This window comes from Monodelphis domestica, chromosome 2 (genome assembly GCF_027887165.1).
Source record: "Monodelphis domestica isolate mMonDom1 chromosome 2, mMonDom1.pri, whole genome shotgun sequence".
Classification (NCBI taxonomy): domain Eukaryota; kingdom Metazoa; phylum Chordata; class Mammalia; order Didelphimorphia; family Didelphidae; genus Monodelphis; species Monodelphis domestica.
In genome coordinates this window covers 522321779-522337442 of record NC_077228.1, presented here as the reverse complement: position 1 = coordinate 522337442, position 15664 = coordinate 522321779, and the positions used below count along the sequence as shown (strand labels likewise).

The following is a 15664-nucleotide window of genomic DNA, read 5'->3' as shown; positions in this document are numbered from 1 at the left end:
AAGGCCAGGCAGGCCCGACCCTGCATTTGCTTTAGAGATTGGACGAGGGAGGGTTCAGCCTCAGTTTACAGGGAAGGCCAAAATAACTGGGATGTGAAGACAAAAAGCACCAGTACGATTTTTTTTTAAAGATAGATTTTGTGGGAAGACAAAGGGTTTCTGCAAGCAGAAATGCAGCCAGCCTTGAACAGCCTCGCGGAGTGAGAGCCTCCGCTCGACCAAGAGCAAACAAGAGGGGACGGAGCAAGGTCTGGGCAGAGTCTCTCTTTTTTATTGGACATGAATTCTTCAGAAAGTCCACACCCACCAGAAAGATGCCTGTTCGACCTGCCGCTCCTCTGGGGAACAGGGACCCCCGCTTGGGCCAAGCTTTCCCAATTTTATCTCCCTGGCCCAATCCCTTCGGCTTCTGGCCACTGATGATGGTGAATGCCAGGACACAAAATGGGGGGGAGGAGCGGTTCCTGAGACATCAGCTGGGGGGCTCCCACCTGGACCCGGAGATGTCACTTTAAATGGGAAGAACCAGAGGGGAGGCAACCAGTCAAAAAGGCAATCCTTGTCTATCCTAGGACTGGGAGGCCTGCCTGGAGTAGGAAGAGAGGGGAGGAGGCCCCAGGAGCATCAAAGGATCTTCATCCACCGTGGAGCCCTGGGGACCCCCCCCCAGACCATGCCCTTCTTCCTGATCCTCGCTTCTCCAAAACTCCTTGGCTCCCAGCCTCGAAAAGAGAGCACCGTGGATATCATCTGGGCGCCCCTGTATTTTACAGCAGAAGAAACGGAGGCTCGTAGAGAGCAAGAGGCTTGTCCACAGAGAAAATTCTTAACAGAACTGTGATGGAGCCCAGGGTGCCTCTCTCGACGTCCGGGGCACAAGAGGCAAAATAGGAGAGTAGCCACTGGCTTCTGGGCATCCCCCCTCCGCTGGACCTCCTTGTGGTGGGGAGGTGGAGACAGAAGTTGTAGTCTGCTGTGGTCGGGGCTCCTCAAGGACCCCTCGGCGGCTGGGGGCACGAAAGGCTCGGGATACCAGATCCCTCCCCGTGAGGGGTGGGCAGAGGGATGCCATCTTGATGGGAGGGGATCCCGGAGAAGAGACTTCTGGTGGAGGGAAGCAGGGCGTGAGGCCGGACAATTCCTGACCCCCGAAGTCCTCCTTCTCCCCGGAGTCTGCTTCCCCCGTCAAGGCTGGTGGATTCTGGGTCTGACGCCAGGTGAGGGACACGGGGTGGGGACTCCCCAGGTGAGGCTGGCCTCTAGCCCTAGGAGGGGTGCTGGAGCTTGCCCTCGGTGACAGCGCGAGTAGCCTGCTCGGGCACACGGGCAGGGTCTGTCAGGATGCAGGTCGAGGTGCTCAGCTGGCGGAGGGAGCTCAGGATGGCTGGTGAGAGAAGGAGACCGCCCTTGGGGATGGGGAAGGCGCGGGGAGGCCGGTCTGTTGGAAGCAGGCGGGCCTCTCACTGGCCGCCACCTCGCCCATCACCCACCGACGGACGGACCAGGGGGGAGGGATGGAGAGCGCCGGGGCAGAGGGGGAGCACCTACTAGGGCGCAGGGCAGGCAGGGAGCAGTACTGGTCCAGCCAGGCCAGCGACGTCTGCCGCAAGCTGTGGAGACTCGCTGTGGACACCATCCCGTTGAAGGACTCAAACAGAGGCCGGATCAGTAGGCTGAACTGTGGGCCCGGCGGGTCAAGGAGCACTCGTGCCAGCCAACGCCCTCCCCCTGCTCCCCGTCGGGGCTACTCTAGCCAGGACCATCCGCTTCCCTGCGCGCATTGCCGGAACTTAGCCGGGGACCTTCCCGTCATCCCGACCCACAGAAGTGGGGCCTGAAGAGGCCTGGCCAGGGAAGGGGCCTCCCCGCCGTTGGGTTTACCCACCTCCTCGTCTGCCCGGCACACAGTAGGTGTGCAGCCGCGGACCCCAGCTCTACTCTGATAGCCCTTCGCAAGGCTTCTAACACTAGCGGGTGCGGAGGGCGTACTTTAGGCTTGTCAGACGAGCCCAGCAGCCCTCGCCGTCTGTCCGAGGATGGATGCCAGAACCTCCAAGAGTCTATCAGTCTCCTTCCTTTTAACCCTCCCCTCGTATGTGAGACCCTGGACAAGTCACTCAACCCTGACTGCCTCCAAAAAGGGGGCGAGGAGACGCCTTCCCCCCAGGGACGCGCGGAGGGTGGCCCCAAAATCTTGGGTCTTTTAGTCCTACTTTCTTCTTAGCGTCCATACGAAGGGCCAGTTCCGGGGCATCAAATGACTTGCCCAGGGTCACCCAGAGAGCAAGTCGCTGAGGCCACGCTGGACTCGGGGCCTCCCCTCTCCAGGCCTGGCCCGGGCTGCAGAGCTGCCCAGCTGCCTCCACGAGGGTCAGGCTAAACTGCATGAAGACTTTGGGGTCACTCTGGGCTAGCCCTAAAGCCCTACACAGGCTCGCCACCCGCACGTAGACGTCATTTGTCCACAAGTCAGTGAGCACTTAGTGGGCACCTATCGGGCCCGCCTGGGCTTTGGGGAGGGCTAAAGAGCCCCCCAGGCCCTTGGACAGGCCCTCATGGCAGGCCGTGCCCAGCCTGGCCTCCCGCCCCCAGAGCCCGCTCCCCAACGGCAGCCCGAAGGATACCACCCAGAATTTCCAGTTGTGCAGGGTTCGAGTCCGCACGTAGTCCTCGAACATGTCCCGCATCTGGTCGAAGCGCTGGTGGGTGATGGGCACCCCTGTGGCAGGCAGCTGCTGCTGGCACAGGCTGGAGACGCCAAGGGGAGAGAGGTTAGGGCAGGCCCCGCCTCCCCGCCCTTCCCGGCGCCCGCTCCTCCCTACTTGATGGCCGCGTTGAGCTCCTCGATCTGGTCCCGCAGGTGCTGGGCCTCTTCCTGCATGGCGGCCCGCTCCTGCTGCAGCATCGCGATGTACTCGGCCGTCTTCTGCAGAGTCGTGGCCTTGCTCACCTGGGGGCGGCAGGGGTGACCCGAGGGTGCAGAAGTGCCAAGCGCCCATCTCTGCCTGCACGGCATTATCAAGCGCAGGCGGCGGAGGCCCGGAGGCAGGGAGGACAGCCCGGAGGCCGCCTTGGAGACCGGGGGCGTGGCACTGGCCCCGTGGAAGATGGGGCGGGTGGGGGGTTTTGGCTGTGGGGGTGGATTGGAGGCAGCCCGGGGGGTGGGACGGCGCCTGCCTCTGGTTTGGGTTCGAATCTCTCCCTCTGACGCTTCCTCCCCTGGGCCCTGGCGGCGGGGAGCTCGCTCACCTTGAGGCTGGGCTGGGCACTGAGCGTGCTCACCAGCCCGTGCAGAGTGTCGAAGCCCAGCTTGATGTTGAAGCGGCGCTTCTGCTCCGCTGAGATGTGGGTGATGCGGCGGTTCTCGGTCTGCAGGGGAGGGGCGGGGGCTGAGTGGGGGGGTCTGGGGAGGGACAGGCCTGGGGGGAGGGGCAAGGGCAGGAGCTGGGGGCCACCTTGTCTGGGCGTCCTCGGCCCAACGTGGGCTGCGGGGGCGAGATCCGGGAGCCGAGCCCCATCGGCCCGGGCAGGGGGGGCAGCTCCCCAGACAGGCGGCGCTCATGCCCTGCAGGGACAGAAGACGGGCGGCTCTCGGAATGGGAGCTCGGGCGGGCAGGCCTTCTCCCTCTGCTCGCCCTTCCCCCCGCCCCGGTCCTCACCGGCTGCTGGCGGGGACAGCCGCTCCGCTTTGGGGACCAGCGTGGCCGGGGTCAAGGCGGGCTGAGCCGGCGGGGAGAAGAAGGCGCCGGGGAAGTCGCGGGGGCCCGGCTTCTGGAGGAGGAGGGGAGGGTCTGAGGCCCCGCCCCCGGCCTCGGGCCTGCCGCCGCCCCACCCCCACCCCCTTACCGGGGATCCCGAAGGCCCGAGAGTGGCGCTCGAGGGCGGGGCTTCCAGCGTGTGCTCCGGTTTGGCTGCAGAGGGGCAAAGGAGAGCAGGCTGGGCCTCTCTGCGGCCTGCCCCGGCCCGGGCGCCTCTTCCCGCCCGTCACCTCCCCAGCCCCGCTTACGGGCTGTGAGCAGCTGCGTGAGGCAGGGGTTGGACCCTCCAGCCGAGGCTGCCGGGCTGGGCCTGCGCCCCCGAGGCGCCGGCGGCTTGCCTTTGGGCAGGGGCCGGGGCACAGCGAATTGGGGCCCGCAGCCCGGGTCCGAGTATCCCGAAGGGAGGAGCTCCAGGGGGAAGGGGGCGGGGGCGGTGCTGGAGTGGGGGGTTGGGAAGGGAGGGGGGGTAGGGGTGGGGAGGGGGGCGACTGCTGGAGAGGGGACTGCGCTGGGGAAGGGAAACCTGGGGGGGTACAGGCAGTCCTCTGGCATCAGGAGCGGGGAAGGGGCCAGGGAGAAGGGGGGGGTGGGGCAAGGCTCCAGGCCCGGCGCCTTGGGGGGAGCTGGGAAATGCAGGAGGGCCTGGGGGGGTTTGGGCTTGGGGTCTTCTGGCAGGAGGAAGTCGGGGCTCAGGAAAGCAGGGGAGTCCAGGGGTGCCGAGCAGCTGCTCCGAGCCTGAAAGACACAAAGCACAAAGCTGAGGAGCCCAGGCCTGACACAGGGGACGGAGACACAGCCTGGCCCTTAGGAAAGCCGGGGGGGCAGAGGCAGGAGCCCAGGAAGAGCAAGCAGTAGCTGCAGAAGTGTGGGAGGGAGACCGAGTCACACACTGAAAATCCTCCAGTCAGAGAAGCCTGCCTGGAGGTGGTGACCTTTAAACATGGGTGTCACAGGCCAGAGGGCCGAGGGCAGGCCGGAAGGGGTCCCCGCAGTGCTCCCAGTCACAGCACTGAGTCTAGTCCAACCCCCTCCCTTTTTTTAGACCTTCACCCTCCATCAGACTCGGGATGCCAAGGCAGAAGAGCAGTGAGGGTGGGCAGGGGGGGTTAGGTGACTTGTCCAGGGTCACCCAGCTAGGACGCCTCTGAGGCCAGAGGTGAATTCAGGACCTCCTCTCCGAGCCTGGCTCTCCATCTAGTGGGCCAGCCGGCTTCCCCCAGCGGAGGCCCAGAGGCGCTCGGGCCTTCCTGACTAGGCCCAGCATTCTCTCCCTTCTCCAAGGAGGGCCTTTTGGTCTCCTTTTGGCCAGGGCTTTGCACCCTGCCCGGCACACGGTAGGCAGTTCATAGACGGCCGATGGAGAACAGCTTCCCCCAACTGGCTTCTCTGGAGTCCTGGCGGCCCCCGGAAGGGACCAGAGGAACAAGCCAGCGCTGCTCCGGGCCGGGAGATAAGAAGAGGCACAGACGGTGCCGTCCTCGGCTTAGTCTGGAGGGGGAGACGCTGACAACAGGAAGGACCGAAGGACGGACCTTCCGTCACAAAGTGGGGCTTGATGGAGCCTTGAAGGAAACAGGACTGTGGGAAGGAGCCATTCCAGGCACGGAGGGCCTTACAAAGGCACAGAGGTGGGAAATGGAACAGCGGGGAGGTCAGCAGGGCCTTTGCCTTCAGCCTCCTGACCTCCCCCACCTGCCTCTCTGCCTTTGAGTCGTGCCTCCATGACGCTGGGCGGATGCTCTCGAGCCTTGGGACGGTTGGGCGAAGAGGGGCTTCCCAGACAGCCAGGCACTCCCCAGAGGGATGCCTGAGCTGCGCTCCTCCACCCCGACACACTTCCCAGAAGCCTCCATAGCTTGGGTCACACTTTCCCCCACTGTCCGTATCCTCGTCATACCCCCCTCCTAGGCTCAGCTCACACCCCACCACCTCCAGGAAGCCTTCTGGGCTGCCCCGGCTTGCCAGGGGATCCGGCTTCCTCCAGCCCAGACTGAGTGGACGAGAGGGCCCGCCAGGGCTAGAGGGCGATTGGTAACTCGGGGAGGTTGTTCTTCCCAGCCAGACTGGGGGCTCCTCCCATGACCATCCAAGGATGGGGCTTGCCAGGGGCCAGGCACTGTGCCGAGTGCTTAGATCTGGTCCTCACAGGACCCCGGGGAGGACGTTATGATCCCCACTATAGAGAGGAGGAAGCGGAGGCACCTGGGGCGAAGTGACCTGTGCAGGGTGCAAGGTCAGGCCCCAGCTTTGCCCATTGGGCCACTTAACTGAAAGGAGAGAAGGAGCGAGAGGTGGGAAGGGAACGAGCACTTACCGGCACTCGGCTGCCCAGGAGGAGGGGCACCCCCGGGGGGGCAGCCTGGGATTCTGGTGCCAGGAACCCGCCGCTAAACAGAGGGTCGGCCATTGGGCTAAAACTGGGGGGCTCTGGGAAGCTCACGGGTGTTGATGGGGGCCGGTAGTTGGTGAAGAACTCTGTAAATCAAGGGCAGGGCAGGCTGGTCAGGGGGCAGGGGGCGTCCCTGAAGGTCGCCCAGGCCCCCGCGCTCGGAGGGAGTTCTCTCCTCTGGCCCTCCTTCCCCCCTGGGAGCTTTCTCTGACACCCTCTGGGGCAGGAGGCCGTGAAGGAGAAGAAGGGGGTCTTGGCGCCCCCCAGTTAGCCCGTCGGGGAAGGTTTCTGGTGTGGGGACGGGTGGCCGAGTGTTTGAAGAAGATTGTGAAACCTAGAGTTTCTGTCTCACTCAGGGGGGAAGCGGCACTGGGTAAGGGTGGGGTGGGCCTCTGCTGAATTGCAGGACAGGCCCGAGACCCCAGGAAATGGCCCTCCCATGGGATGCCCTGCTGCCCAGGCCATGACCCCCCAGGTCCTGGGCAGGGTTCACCCATTCTGGTTGGGAGAGGTAAGGGAAGTGAGAGGTCACAGAGAGGGGAGGCTGTGAACGGGGCAGTGAGCATGAAGAACAGGGAAGGGCAGGTCCTCGATGGGTGCACCCAGGAAGTGGGGCAGGAAGAGCCCCAGCTTTCGATGTGGGAGTTGTGTAAGCTGAAGGCTATTCTGGTTTTGGGAAGCGACTGCCTGTGGCTTAACCACATCCCGAGGGCTTTGTGAAGCGCCTGCTGCCAACACCAGCCTGCCTGCCCTCATCCCTGCACCTTTCTCCAGCCCTGGCCCAGCTCCTGGTACCCTGGCCTCACCCTCCGTGTGCTCAGGGACAGAGAAGAGGCCACGTGGGATTTGGGGCCAGGGGTCTGCTGGTGGGTGCCTGAATGGTTCCCAGTACTGGGGGCGGTATTTCTGTCTCTGTGTTTGTCTCTTCAGTCCGTGTACGCAATGAGACAAAGTTGGTCCGTGAACCCTTCATCCCGAGCTAACTAAAACCCGGAGTCTGGGAAGAGGAGAGATGGCCCTCCATCCCGCCTTCCCAGCCTCCAGGGACCGTGATCCTAACTTCAGTCTCGGGGCTACGACCTGAACCCCTGGCCAGCCCCATTCATGGAATGGAATCCTGCCCCTAAGACTGGAGGAGCGCCTTCCTAGCACCGATGTCTCAGCCCTGAGCCAATGGCTGACACAGAGCCCCCACCCCTGGCACTGAGATCTGCCCCAACGGCTCTGCTCCACTGATCCTAAGCCCCGATCCCCAGGATCCCCAGCACCGTGCCTCTGCCCCAGAGGAGCCCAATGGCTGACACAGAGCCCCCACCCCTGGCACTGCTCCACTGATCCTAAGCCCCAATCCCCAGAGGAGTGCCCAGCCACCATGCCTAAAGTGGGCTATCCGTCCCTGACTCTTCTCCATCTCAAGCCCAGAAGCTTCATAGCTGATACTGAGCCCTCCATCCCTGGCTCTCTCCTCCCGACATGGCACCAAACGTCTCTCCCTAGTCACAACCTGCCGTTGGAGCATCGACTGCCGCAAGGTCTCCCAACCTCTTCCCTCTAATCTAGTCTCCCAGGGACTCTCCCAGAGCCCAAATCAGACCACATTCCTCCCCTGTTCAGGAAGCTCTCTGTTGTCTCGAGTGCAACACATTCCCTCTGCTAGCTGGGTGACCCTGGGCAAGTCACTCAGCCCCACTGCCCAGCACTGGAACCAATACACAGCCTTGATTCTAAGGCTGGGGGGTTAAAACCCCCAGCGAAGCCTTTGGGATGTCGCCACCCTCCATTTCTGGCCTTATTTCACATTCCTGCTCTCACACTCTCGACAGTCTCATGGATCTGGCCCAGAGGATCCCTCTCCTGTCTCTGCATCTTTGCATCGGTTGATTCCCACTCTTCTTGCTGCTGCTCACAATCCCTGCTTCTGCCAGAGCCTCCGCTCCGGGGCTTCCCTCTCCCCAAAGGAGGCTTTTCCTGATCTCCCCTCACACTAGTGGTCTCCACACCCTCCTTGGCAAAGTGATCTTGGGCTTACATCGATGGACAGGCCATATTCACCCACTGGAATATACCCTCGAGGGTCGGAAAGATTTTGGATCACCTACTACAGTGTTTGGTACCTAGTAGGGGGTTAGTAAATGCCTGTAGAACGGAATGAAATTCTTGACAGTGGAGCCTCCATCTTCAACCCTGAGCTCCTTACTTCTGGTACCATGCCCCTGCCACCTCCAGACACTGAGCCATTCTCTTCCCAGGACCGAGCCTCCTCCCTGTCCCCTGAGCCTTCCTCCGGTATTAGGCCCCCTCCCCAACAACGAACCTCCATTCCCAGCAGTAAGGCCCAAATGACTGTCATTTAGTCCACCGCTCTGAAGGTGGGAATTAAGAAGTACTGAGGCCACACAGAGGCCACCAAAGTCCCCAACACTGCCTCTGCCCTGATGCCACCAGCTTCCTCACCTTTGAGCCCTTCACCAAGGCCAAGTCCTATGGAGCATGCCCTTAGCAAGACTCCCTTGGTTCAGGCTCTTCTTGCCTGGCCTCCTGTCTCTAACAGCCACTCGGGGTTGAGTGGTCTCTCCTTCTCTCCCTCTCTCCCCTTAACTAGCCCATTCCAGGCAGGACCTGGGGAAAGTTTGGGCTGCCACTGTTTACCAGCAGCCTCTTCCTACCTGATGTTCGCATGTCCATCCCCAGCCAGGGTTGTCCCCAAGCAGGGCCAGCTTGCTCCCCAAGCCCAGCCATCTCCACTTCTGCCTGAGGCAGCCACCTCCCCTCTCCCCATGGCTGGGCCAGGCAGGCATGGGGGCATAGGGTGGTTCCTCATTCCCAAGGCCCCATTGGCCTCTGTCTCTTGATTGGCAGACCTAAGGAACCTATGGGGGAGGGGGGATACCAACCTCTATCTCAGTTCTCAGACCAGCCCCCTTACTCTAGAGAGCCTTGGTTCTGATTTGAGAGAGGATTTTTCCACCTTAAATTTAGATGAATTCTTCTTGTGTCCAACCTGTACAGTCCCTTACACTGGGCCCCCAGTCCCAAGCACTAAGTCCCCCATCCCCAACACTAAGCCTTTATTCTTGACCCTGAGTCCCTGTCCCTGTCCCTGAACTCCCCTGAGCTCTCTGCCGCAGCATAACACTGCCCTCTCTGACACGAGGTCCCTATTACTTGCAAAGAGCCCCCCCATCCTTAGCCCTGAGCTGTCATTCTTAGCCCTGCACCCCTGTCCCCAATGCTCAGATCTGACCAAGAAGTCCTAGCCCAGACTGGAAGCCACTTCTGACCTAGAGCCCCCATCCTGCTTCAGGCCATTGAACTGTCTCTAGTACTGAGCCTACATCCCCAGCAACAAGCAACACTGACTTGTTGCTCCTTAGCACCAACACCATAGATCTGAGAGTTCACTTCTGCAATGCCGATGGGGGCTCGCGAGGAATCTCTGAAGACATTTTAGGGCCTAGTAAAGGCTCTTTGCTGCAATCACGGTCATCCCTCAGGACAGCCCCCTTCCCACCAGCAGTTCTGTGTTTTTGGGCCTTGGGCCCTGACTCCAGCTCTCCTGGCCCCCCTCACCTGAAATATCCATGAAGTCGTCCAGGCTGGGCTGCAGGGGGGTCAGGTCTGGTTGGATCATGTCAGCATTGCCAATGTAGGCTGGGGGGGAGGGCGGAGGCAGTGTCAGGAGAGGCTGGAGGAGGCATGGGCTGCTATGCCATCCATGCCCACCTGCATACTCTCATAGCCTCATGGCAGAGGGCTCCCCTAACCCCCTCCCAGGTTCTTATAGAACCACAGAAGCCCAGAGCAAGAGGCCTCCTAGAGCAGTCTCCCAGTGCCCGACCAGGAATTCTCCCTCTAATGTCACTTCCCAGGGGTCATCCGCTCTGTGTGAAGACCACCAGGGAGGGAGGTCATGGGCTCCTCCTCATCAGAAGCTTGGTCAGGGATGAATTGGACTGGGAGGCCTTGGAGTCCTTCTCTGTGGCTGAGAGTGTATGATTCTATGAGGACCTGCCAGCCCTACAGGTGGCCCATTCTTCACTCTGGTGCTTTCTAGACAACAAGCTTACCTGGGTCTTTTTGCCCCAGGTTCTGCCCTCTGGGGCCAAGGGTGCTACCTCCCTATCTTTGAAGACAGCTAGCACTCCCCCCACTCCCCCCCCAGGCTTCTCCAAGCTAACCATCTTTCCGTTCTCCTGCAGTGGGGATATTTTCCAGACTGCCCCACACCTGGTCACTCCTAAATGTTCTGTCCAGGGTCCCTAGTAGGGCCATCCCCAGGGTCCTCCAACCCTCTCTGCCAAGATTCTCTCCAAGGTGCTGGTAGCCCCAGATTTTCTCCAATGTGGCCTTCACCCTTCCTCTTAATGTCATTTTAGAGATCACCTAGTTGAACCCTCTCATTACCAAGGAGGAAACTGAGACCTAGACACCCTAGAGTAGGCTGGTACCCAGTTGAGAGGCAGTATACAACAGAGAGGGACTTGTTTTAAGGTCCGGAAGGTTGATTTTGGGCAAGTCAAAGTGGGCCTCAGTTTGCTCATCTGCAAAATGGAGGGTGGGTGGTTTGGACTCAATGACCCCTTCTAGCTCTGAAGCCAGGATCCTATAATCTAGAAGTGAATTCACTTCCTTTTCTTGAGAAAATGAGGGACTGGATATTTGGCTTTGAGGTCTCGTCTAGCCCTAGATCTAGGAGCCTCTTAGGAGGTTACAGGTGGCACCCAGCTCATCAGTGTGTCCCATCCACCCCAAAGCATTGATCCACATGACCTCCAAAGACCCTTCTAGCTCTCCAGCTGAGATCCTATGATCCTGAAGCCCCAACTTCTCTGTCAATGAACGGCTCCAACGTGCCTTTCAGTTCTGTACTTCCCACCAGAAGGCTTTCCTCCTAGACCCCCAGCTCTCTGTTCTGAACAGGCTTCACCCTGATACTAGAATGGGCTCCTCACCATCATCAGGGGGCAGCTGAAGTGGGGCAGGACTGGGCTGAGTCATGGTGAACAGTGTGTCGGAGATGTCGGACAGGAAGCAGTCCAGGTCGAGGAGCTGCCGGCCCCCTGGCTCTTCTTCGGGCCCCCCCAGCAGCACTGGCACCACACTGGAGAAGAGCTGCTCGCACCATCGTTCTGGTGGCCTCCACCCCCCCTCCGCCTGGGGAGATGGCACCAACCAGCAAGCCAGCGGGACAGGGGTCACCCTACTGTCTGGCCCCCCATCACCCAACCTCTGCTTAGAGGGATGGCTCTAGTCAGCCATCCTACAGAGGTTGGGGTGGGGGGTTGTTTCATGTTTACTCATCTCCCCCCTCTGTCTGGGGAGATGGCACTGCCCAGACAACTAGTGGGCTAAGGGTCACCCCACTTCCTACCCCCATGACTCCTTTCTCCCTGCCTTTCCTTCTATCCCCTCATGACACTCTGATTTTTCAGAAATCACATCCTCTTCTCCAACATACAGCCAGTAGTTTTTCATCTCCTTCCTCTACCCTCCAGCTCTTCCCCTGCTGCCCCACCACCACGACCTACCTGCTTAGGGGCCAAGAAGTCCCCTTCCCTGCTGGATTTGCGGAGCTGCAGAGACACACAGAGGGTTGAATCCTCACACTCAGTACCAAAACACCCCCTCTACCTTCCCACCATCAGAAGAGGACATGGCCACTAGATGGCAATGCTGGCCTGGCTATAGAGAGGGAAGGATTGGGGGACCCCCCCCCAGAAGGGCTCAAGGGTCAGTGGAGGAGATCCAGGGCTTGTGAGAGGCTTCCAACCTCATCCCTGACTCCTATCCTAGGAATATTTGTGGGGAGATTGGCTGGGGGGTGGGGTGGGGACCTGAACCTCCTTTTATATACTCACCCGCTTCTTGTAGTAAATTCGCCACTTGTGATACTCTCGCATGACCACCTCGATCCTCCGCTTCCAGTAATTTCCCTCCAGCACCACGGCCTGGGAAGGTAAGTCATGGAGGCCCGAGGCAGCACCTTTCCCCACCTCCACCCTCCCAGCTCTGTTCCTGACAGCCCTAGCTAGGGTGGAGGAGTGAGATGGGGCTGGCGGCAAAGTCTAGGGTGGGCTGTGTCAATCAGAGGCTTGGGGGTGCCTGGTCTGGGCAGGGGTGGTGGAGGTCTCAAATACCTCTGGTTTCCGGTGCTCATCAGCTTCAGACCCCTGCAGAGGGGTCACAAAGCCACAGACGGGGCTCTTCCTCCGCTGGACATCTAGGAGGAAGGTGGGCTGAGTCAGGCCACAGGGGACCCTTGTTCTCCCAGGCCCCAATGTCCCAGCTTCCTCCCTCCCTTGGACACTAGGGAGGCTGATTACACACACACTGATGGATGGAAGGTACCAACCACCAGAGGATCATAGACTTTTACCATCTGTCCCAGACCTAGCCCCAAGTCTCTATGAAGGCACCCAGATTACATTCTTCTTCTTTTCTCTCCTCTTTTGCTTGCTTTCTTCACTTCCTTCCTTCCTTCTTTCCTCACCTTCTGTCTCAGAATCAATTCTAAGGCAGAAGAGTCCTAAGGGCTAGGTGACTGGGGTTAAGTGACACCCAGGATCATGTAGCTAGGAAGTGCCTGAGGGCAGATTTGAACACAAGTCCTCCTGACTCCAGTTCTGGTGCTCTACACCATGCCACCTACCTGCTCTTCCCCATCTTTTCTGGCACAGTATTACCTGCTTGTCACCTCCATTTAGCAGAAAGTAGTGGGATTCAGGTCCTGCTTCTAACACATACTAGCTATGCCATGGTGGGGAGTCACTTAATCTTTCAGTGCCCTCCAGATACTCTATAACTGTGTTGGTGAAGATGTGGCATGCATGCCCTGGAGGGAAGGACGACTCTCCTCTCCACCACACCTGAGGACATTTTTTGCATGCCCCAATCCTCTGTCCAGCAGCTGAATGGCACACAATCTCTAAAAGGTTCACCAAGGCTGCTCTATAAGACTATAAATTGTAAAGCAGATGCCAATTGTCATTGGTCAAAAGATTTTCCTCTGGTAATCCCTTATAATACTAATGGAGTTGTAGATTTGAACAGAAACAAATTGTTCTGTCTCACCTCTTATGAGTTATCTCTGTGGGTGTAGGTGACTTCTCCAGCTGGAGGAGAAGTTCCTCAAGGTCAGGTCCATGTCTTATACCCTTGGGAGCTCCCTTAGCAGACACCGGGCTATGCACCCAAAGGAGACTCAATAGACCCTTGGTGAAGGAATGACATTGGAGCCTTGACTGGGTTTCTGAAGCAGAAAGGACCTTCCCCTGAGGCCCTCTGGCCCAACCCCTTCATTTGCTATACTCCAGGGAGGTAAAAGCCCACAGTAAGGTGGGTCAGATCTAAGGCACAATCTGGATCCAGGCTCTTGAAAGACATGGCCAGGATTCTCCCATAGGACCATACCGACGACTGCCTTGTGATCCCTCCTTCACTAGGGTTCCAGAGCAGAGCCTAAGAACCACATAAGGGGAATCTCCCTTATACGACTTCCTAGATCTTCCTTATATGACATTCCTAATGTCATATAACAAATCATGGAGGTGGCATGCTGCAGTGGATAGAGAAGGACCTCAGGGCCTTGGGTAGAGTCCCTTGACTACCAAAGACAGAGCCTATCAACCTGGGGCACCAGCCCCCCAAGAGAAAAGGGGCTGGCCAAGAGGAGAAAGGGAATATCAGGGAGTTGTCGCTAAAGCAGGACAGTGGGTCCTGGCTCTGTAGGGAGAACACTTGGATTCAAATCTTTCCTCTGGTGCTTAATACCTGTGTGACTTGGGCAATCACTTAACCAGTCTGGGTCTCAGTTTCCTTGTATGTGAAAAGAGGGGCTTAGCCTCACTGGCCTCTGAGGCCCCCTCCAGCTTTTTATCTTTAATCTCAAGTTTTGCATCTATAAGAGAGGACCTCAGAAGACTGGCCTCTTGATGTCAAGGCCAGCAACTAAGCTTCTGTTGGAGGAGGGAGGTGAGCCCTGAAGGAAGGATTCTGAGCCTGAGCTCAGCTGGGAGGGTCCTCACCTCCTAAGCTTCCAGGTATGAAGCTTAGAGGGAGCCCTGGAAGGCAAACCGATCATTAGCTGACACCAGAGAAGGGGTTAATGACAGAGCTACACCCTTCTTTCTCCTCCATGTCTGGAAGACCTTGGGGAGGTTTTAGTCCTCCCATCCTGGGTAAGACTAAGAAAACTGGAGAAGGTCCAGAGAGGAAGAGCTCAAAGGATGTAAAGGGGAAGTAAAGACAGTGGAAAGGATGGTCTAGAATGGAAAACGTTTTTCATATTGTACTGTCTCTTGTGGGCTAGCCTTCTCTCCCTGACTCCATTAAGGATAAGGACTGTGTTTACTCCCTCTCCTCCTTGCCTCTCTATCCTGTCTGCCTCAGTTTCTTCATTTGTAAAATGGAGATAGTAATATGATCTCTCAGGGTTATAGTGAGGATGGAATGAAAGAATATTTTAAAAGCTCTTTGCCTGCCTTAAAGACATAAATGCAAGCTATTGTTAGGGTCATGGAGCCCAGGGAGGGGACTTCACTAAATACTTCCTGAATAAGGCATGGAAAGAACACTAGGTTCTGAGAGTTCAGACCTTGGTTCAAGTCTTGACCCCTTCCTAACAGCTGTAGGTCATACAACCTTGGTTTTCTCAATGGGGATCTCATAGTATTTTCTTACCTAATTAACTTTTGAAACCCTCCCTCCCTTCCCTCCTTCCCTCCTTCCTTCCTTCCTTCCTTCCTTCCTTCCTTCCTTCCTTCCTTCCTTCCTTCCTTCCTTCCTTCCTTCCTTCCTTCCTTCCTTCCCTTTCTTCCTGACAAATCTACAAAAAAGGCAAGGGCAAGGCTTGCCCAGGGTCACACAGCTAGGAGGTCTCTGAGTCCAGATTTGAATCCAAATCCATCTAGTTTCTCCTGAGACTCTAATTCTTTAAAGATCTTTGATTTTATGACTCAGGGTACTCCCTTTACCAGTGAAGATTGAAACCCTTCTATACTCAGTTGACAATCTTTGAGTTGAGAGCTGCTGCAGCAGAAAAATTCATCACCTTGCATCCATTCTGGTGATATTTCTGAACTGAGCTGGTTGGTTTGGAGATAAGAGACAGAGTCTATCACTGAGGCTCCCAATCTTGAGGGCTCATAAACCTAATTCTTGGACCCTTGGAGGCGTTTCCATTTTAGAGTTAAGGGAAGTGAGGACCAGTAAGAGGAAGTGATTTGTCCTAGATCAGACAGACAATAAACAGACAAAAAAAAGAGAGGCAGCATCGAAACTTGGGTCCTCTGGACCCAGAAGCAAAGCTCTTGCCATTGTACCACGATGCTTCTCTTACAACAAACCCAAGTCTGCCCTCCTCTGGCATAACCTTCTAGAAACATCACAGAGGAGGCATTTGGAATGTAGCCAAGCCAGCTGGAGAAGAAAGGAGTATGTCATTAGGATTGAGAAGTAGAGAGGGAAGAGATCTGATTGGAGACCTTCAGTGCCTCCCCATGTGTGGGATGATTGGGTG

General features: G+C 58.0%; 1 protein-coding gene across 8 annotated transcripts in view; it reads right to left on the bottom strand.

The window, feature by feature from the left end:
- Positions 1 to 249: 249 nt before the first annotated feature.
- Positions 250 to 15664, bottom strand: part of MLXIPL (MLX interacting protein like) — a 47795-nt gene continuing 32380 nt past the window's right edge. For 4 of the 8 annotated variants that reach the window (XM_056819776.1, XM_056819769.1, XM_056819775.1 and 1 more), the window contains 15 exons: positions 12285 to 12367; positions 12006 to 12095; positions 11676 to 11720; positions 11100 to 11376; positions 9718 to 9798; positions 6073 to 6233; positions 4007 to 4493; positions 3847 to 3911; positions 3660 to 3771; positions 3456 to 3565; positions 3250 to 3369; positions 2823 to 2950; positions 2625 to 2748; positions 1549 to 1678; positions 250 to 1384 (listed from right to left, as the gene is read on the bottom strand). In XM_056819776.1, coding sequence (XP_056675754.1) covers positions 1266 to 1384; positions 1549 to 1678; positions 2625 to 2748; positions 2823 to 2950; positions 3250 to 3369; positions 3456 to 3565; positions 3660 to 3771; positions 3847 to 3911; positions 4007 to 4493; positions 6073 to 6233; positions 9718 to 9798; positions 11100 to 11376; positions 11676 to 11720; positions 12006 to 12047 — 2001 coding nt within the window. In that variant the 5' untranslated portion in view covers positions 12048 to 12095; positions 12285 to 12367 and the 3' untranslated portion in view covers positions 250 to 1265. The remainder of the gene's footprint in view (positions 1385 to 1548; positions 1679 to 2624; positions 2749 to 2822; positions 2951 to 3249; positions 3370 to 3455; positions 3566 to 3659; positions 3772 to 3846; positions 3912 to 4006; positions 4494 to 6072; positions 6234 to 9717; positions 9799 to 11099; positions 11377 to 11675; positions 11721 to 12005; positions 12096 to 12284; positions 12368 to 15664) is intronic. The other 4 variants (XM_056819770.1, XM_056819771.1, XR_008916863.1 and 1 more) reach the window with 4 other exon arrangements.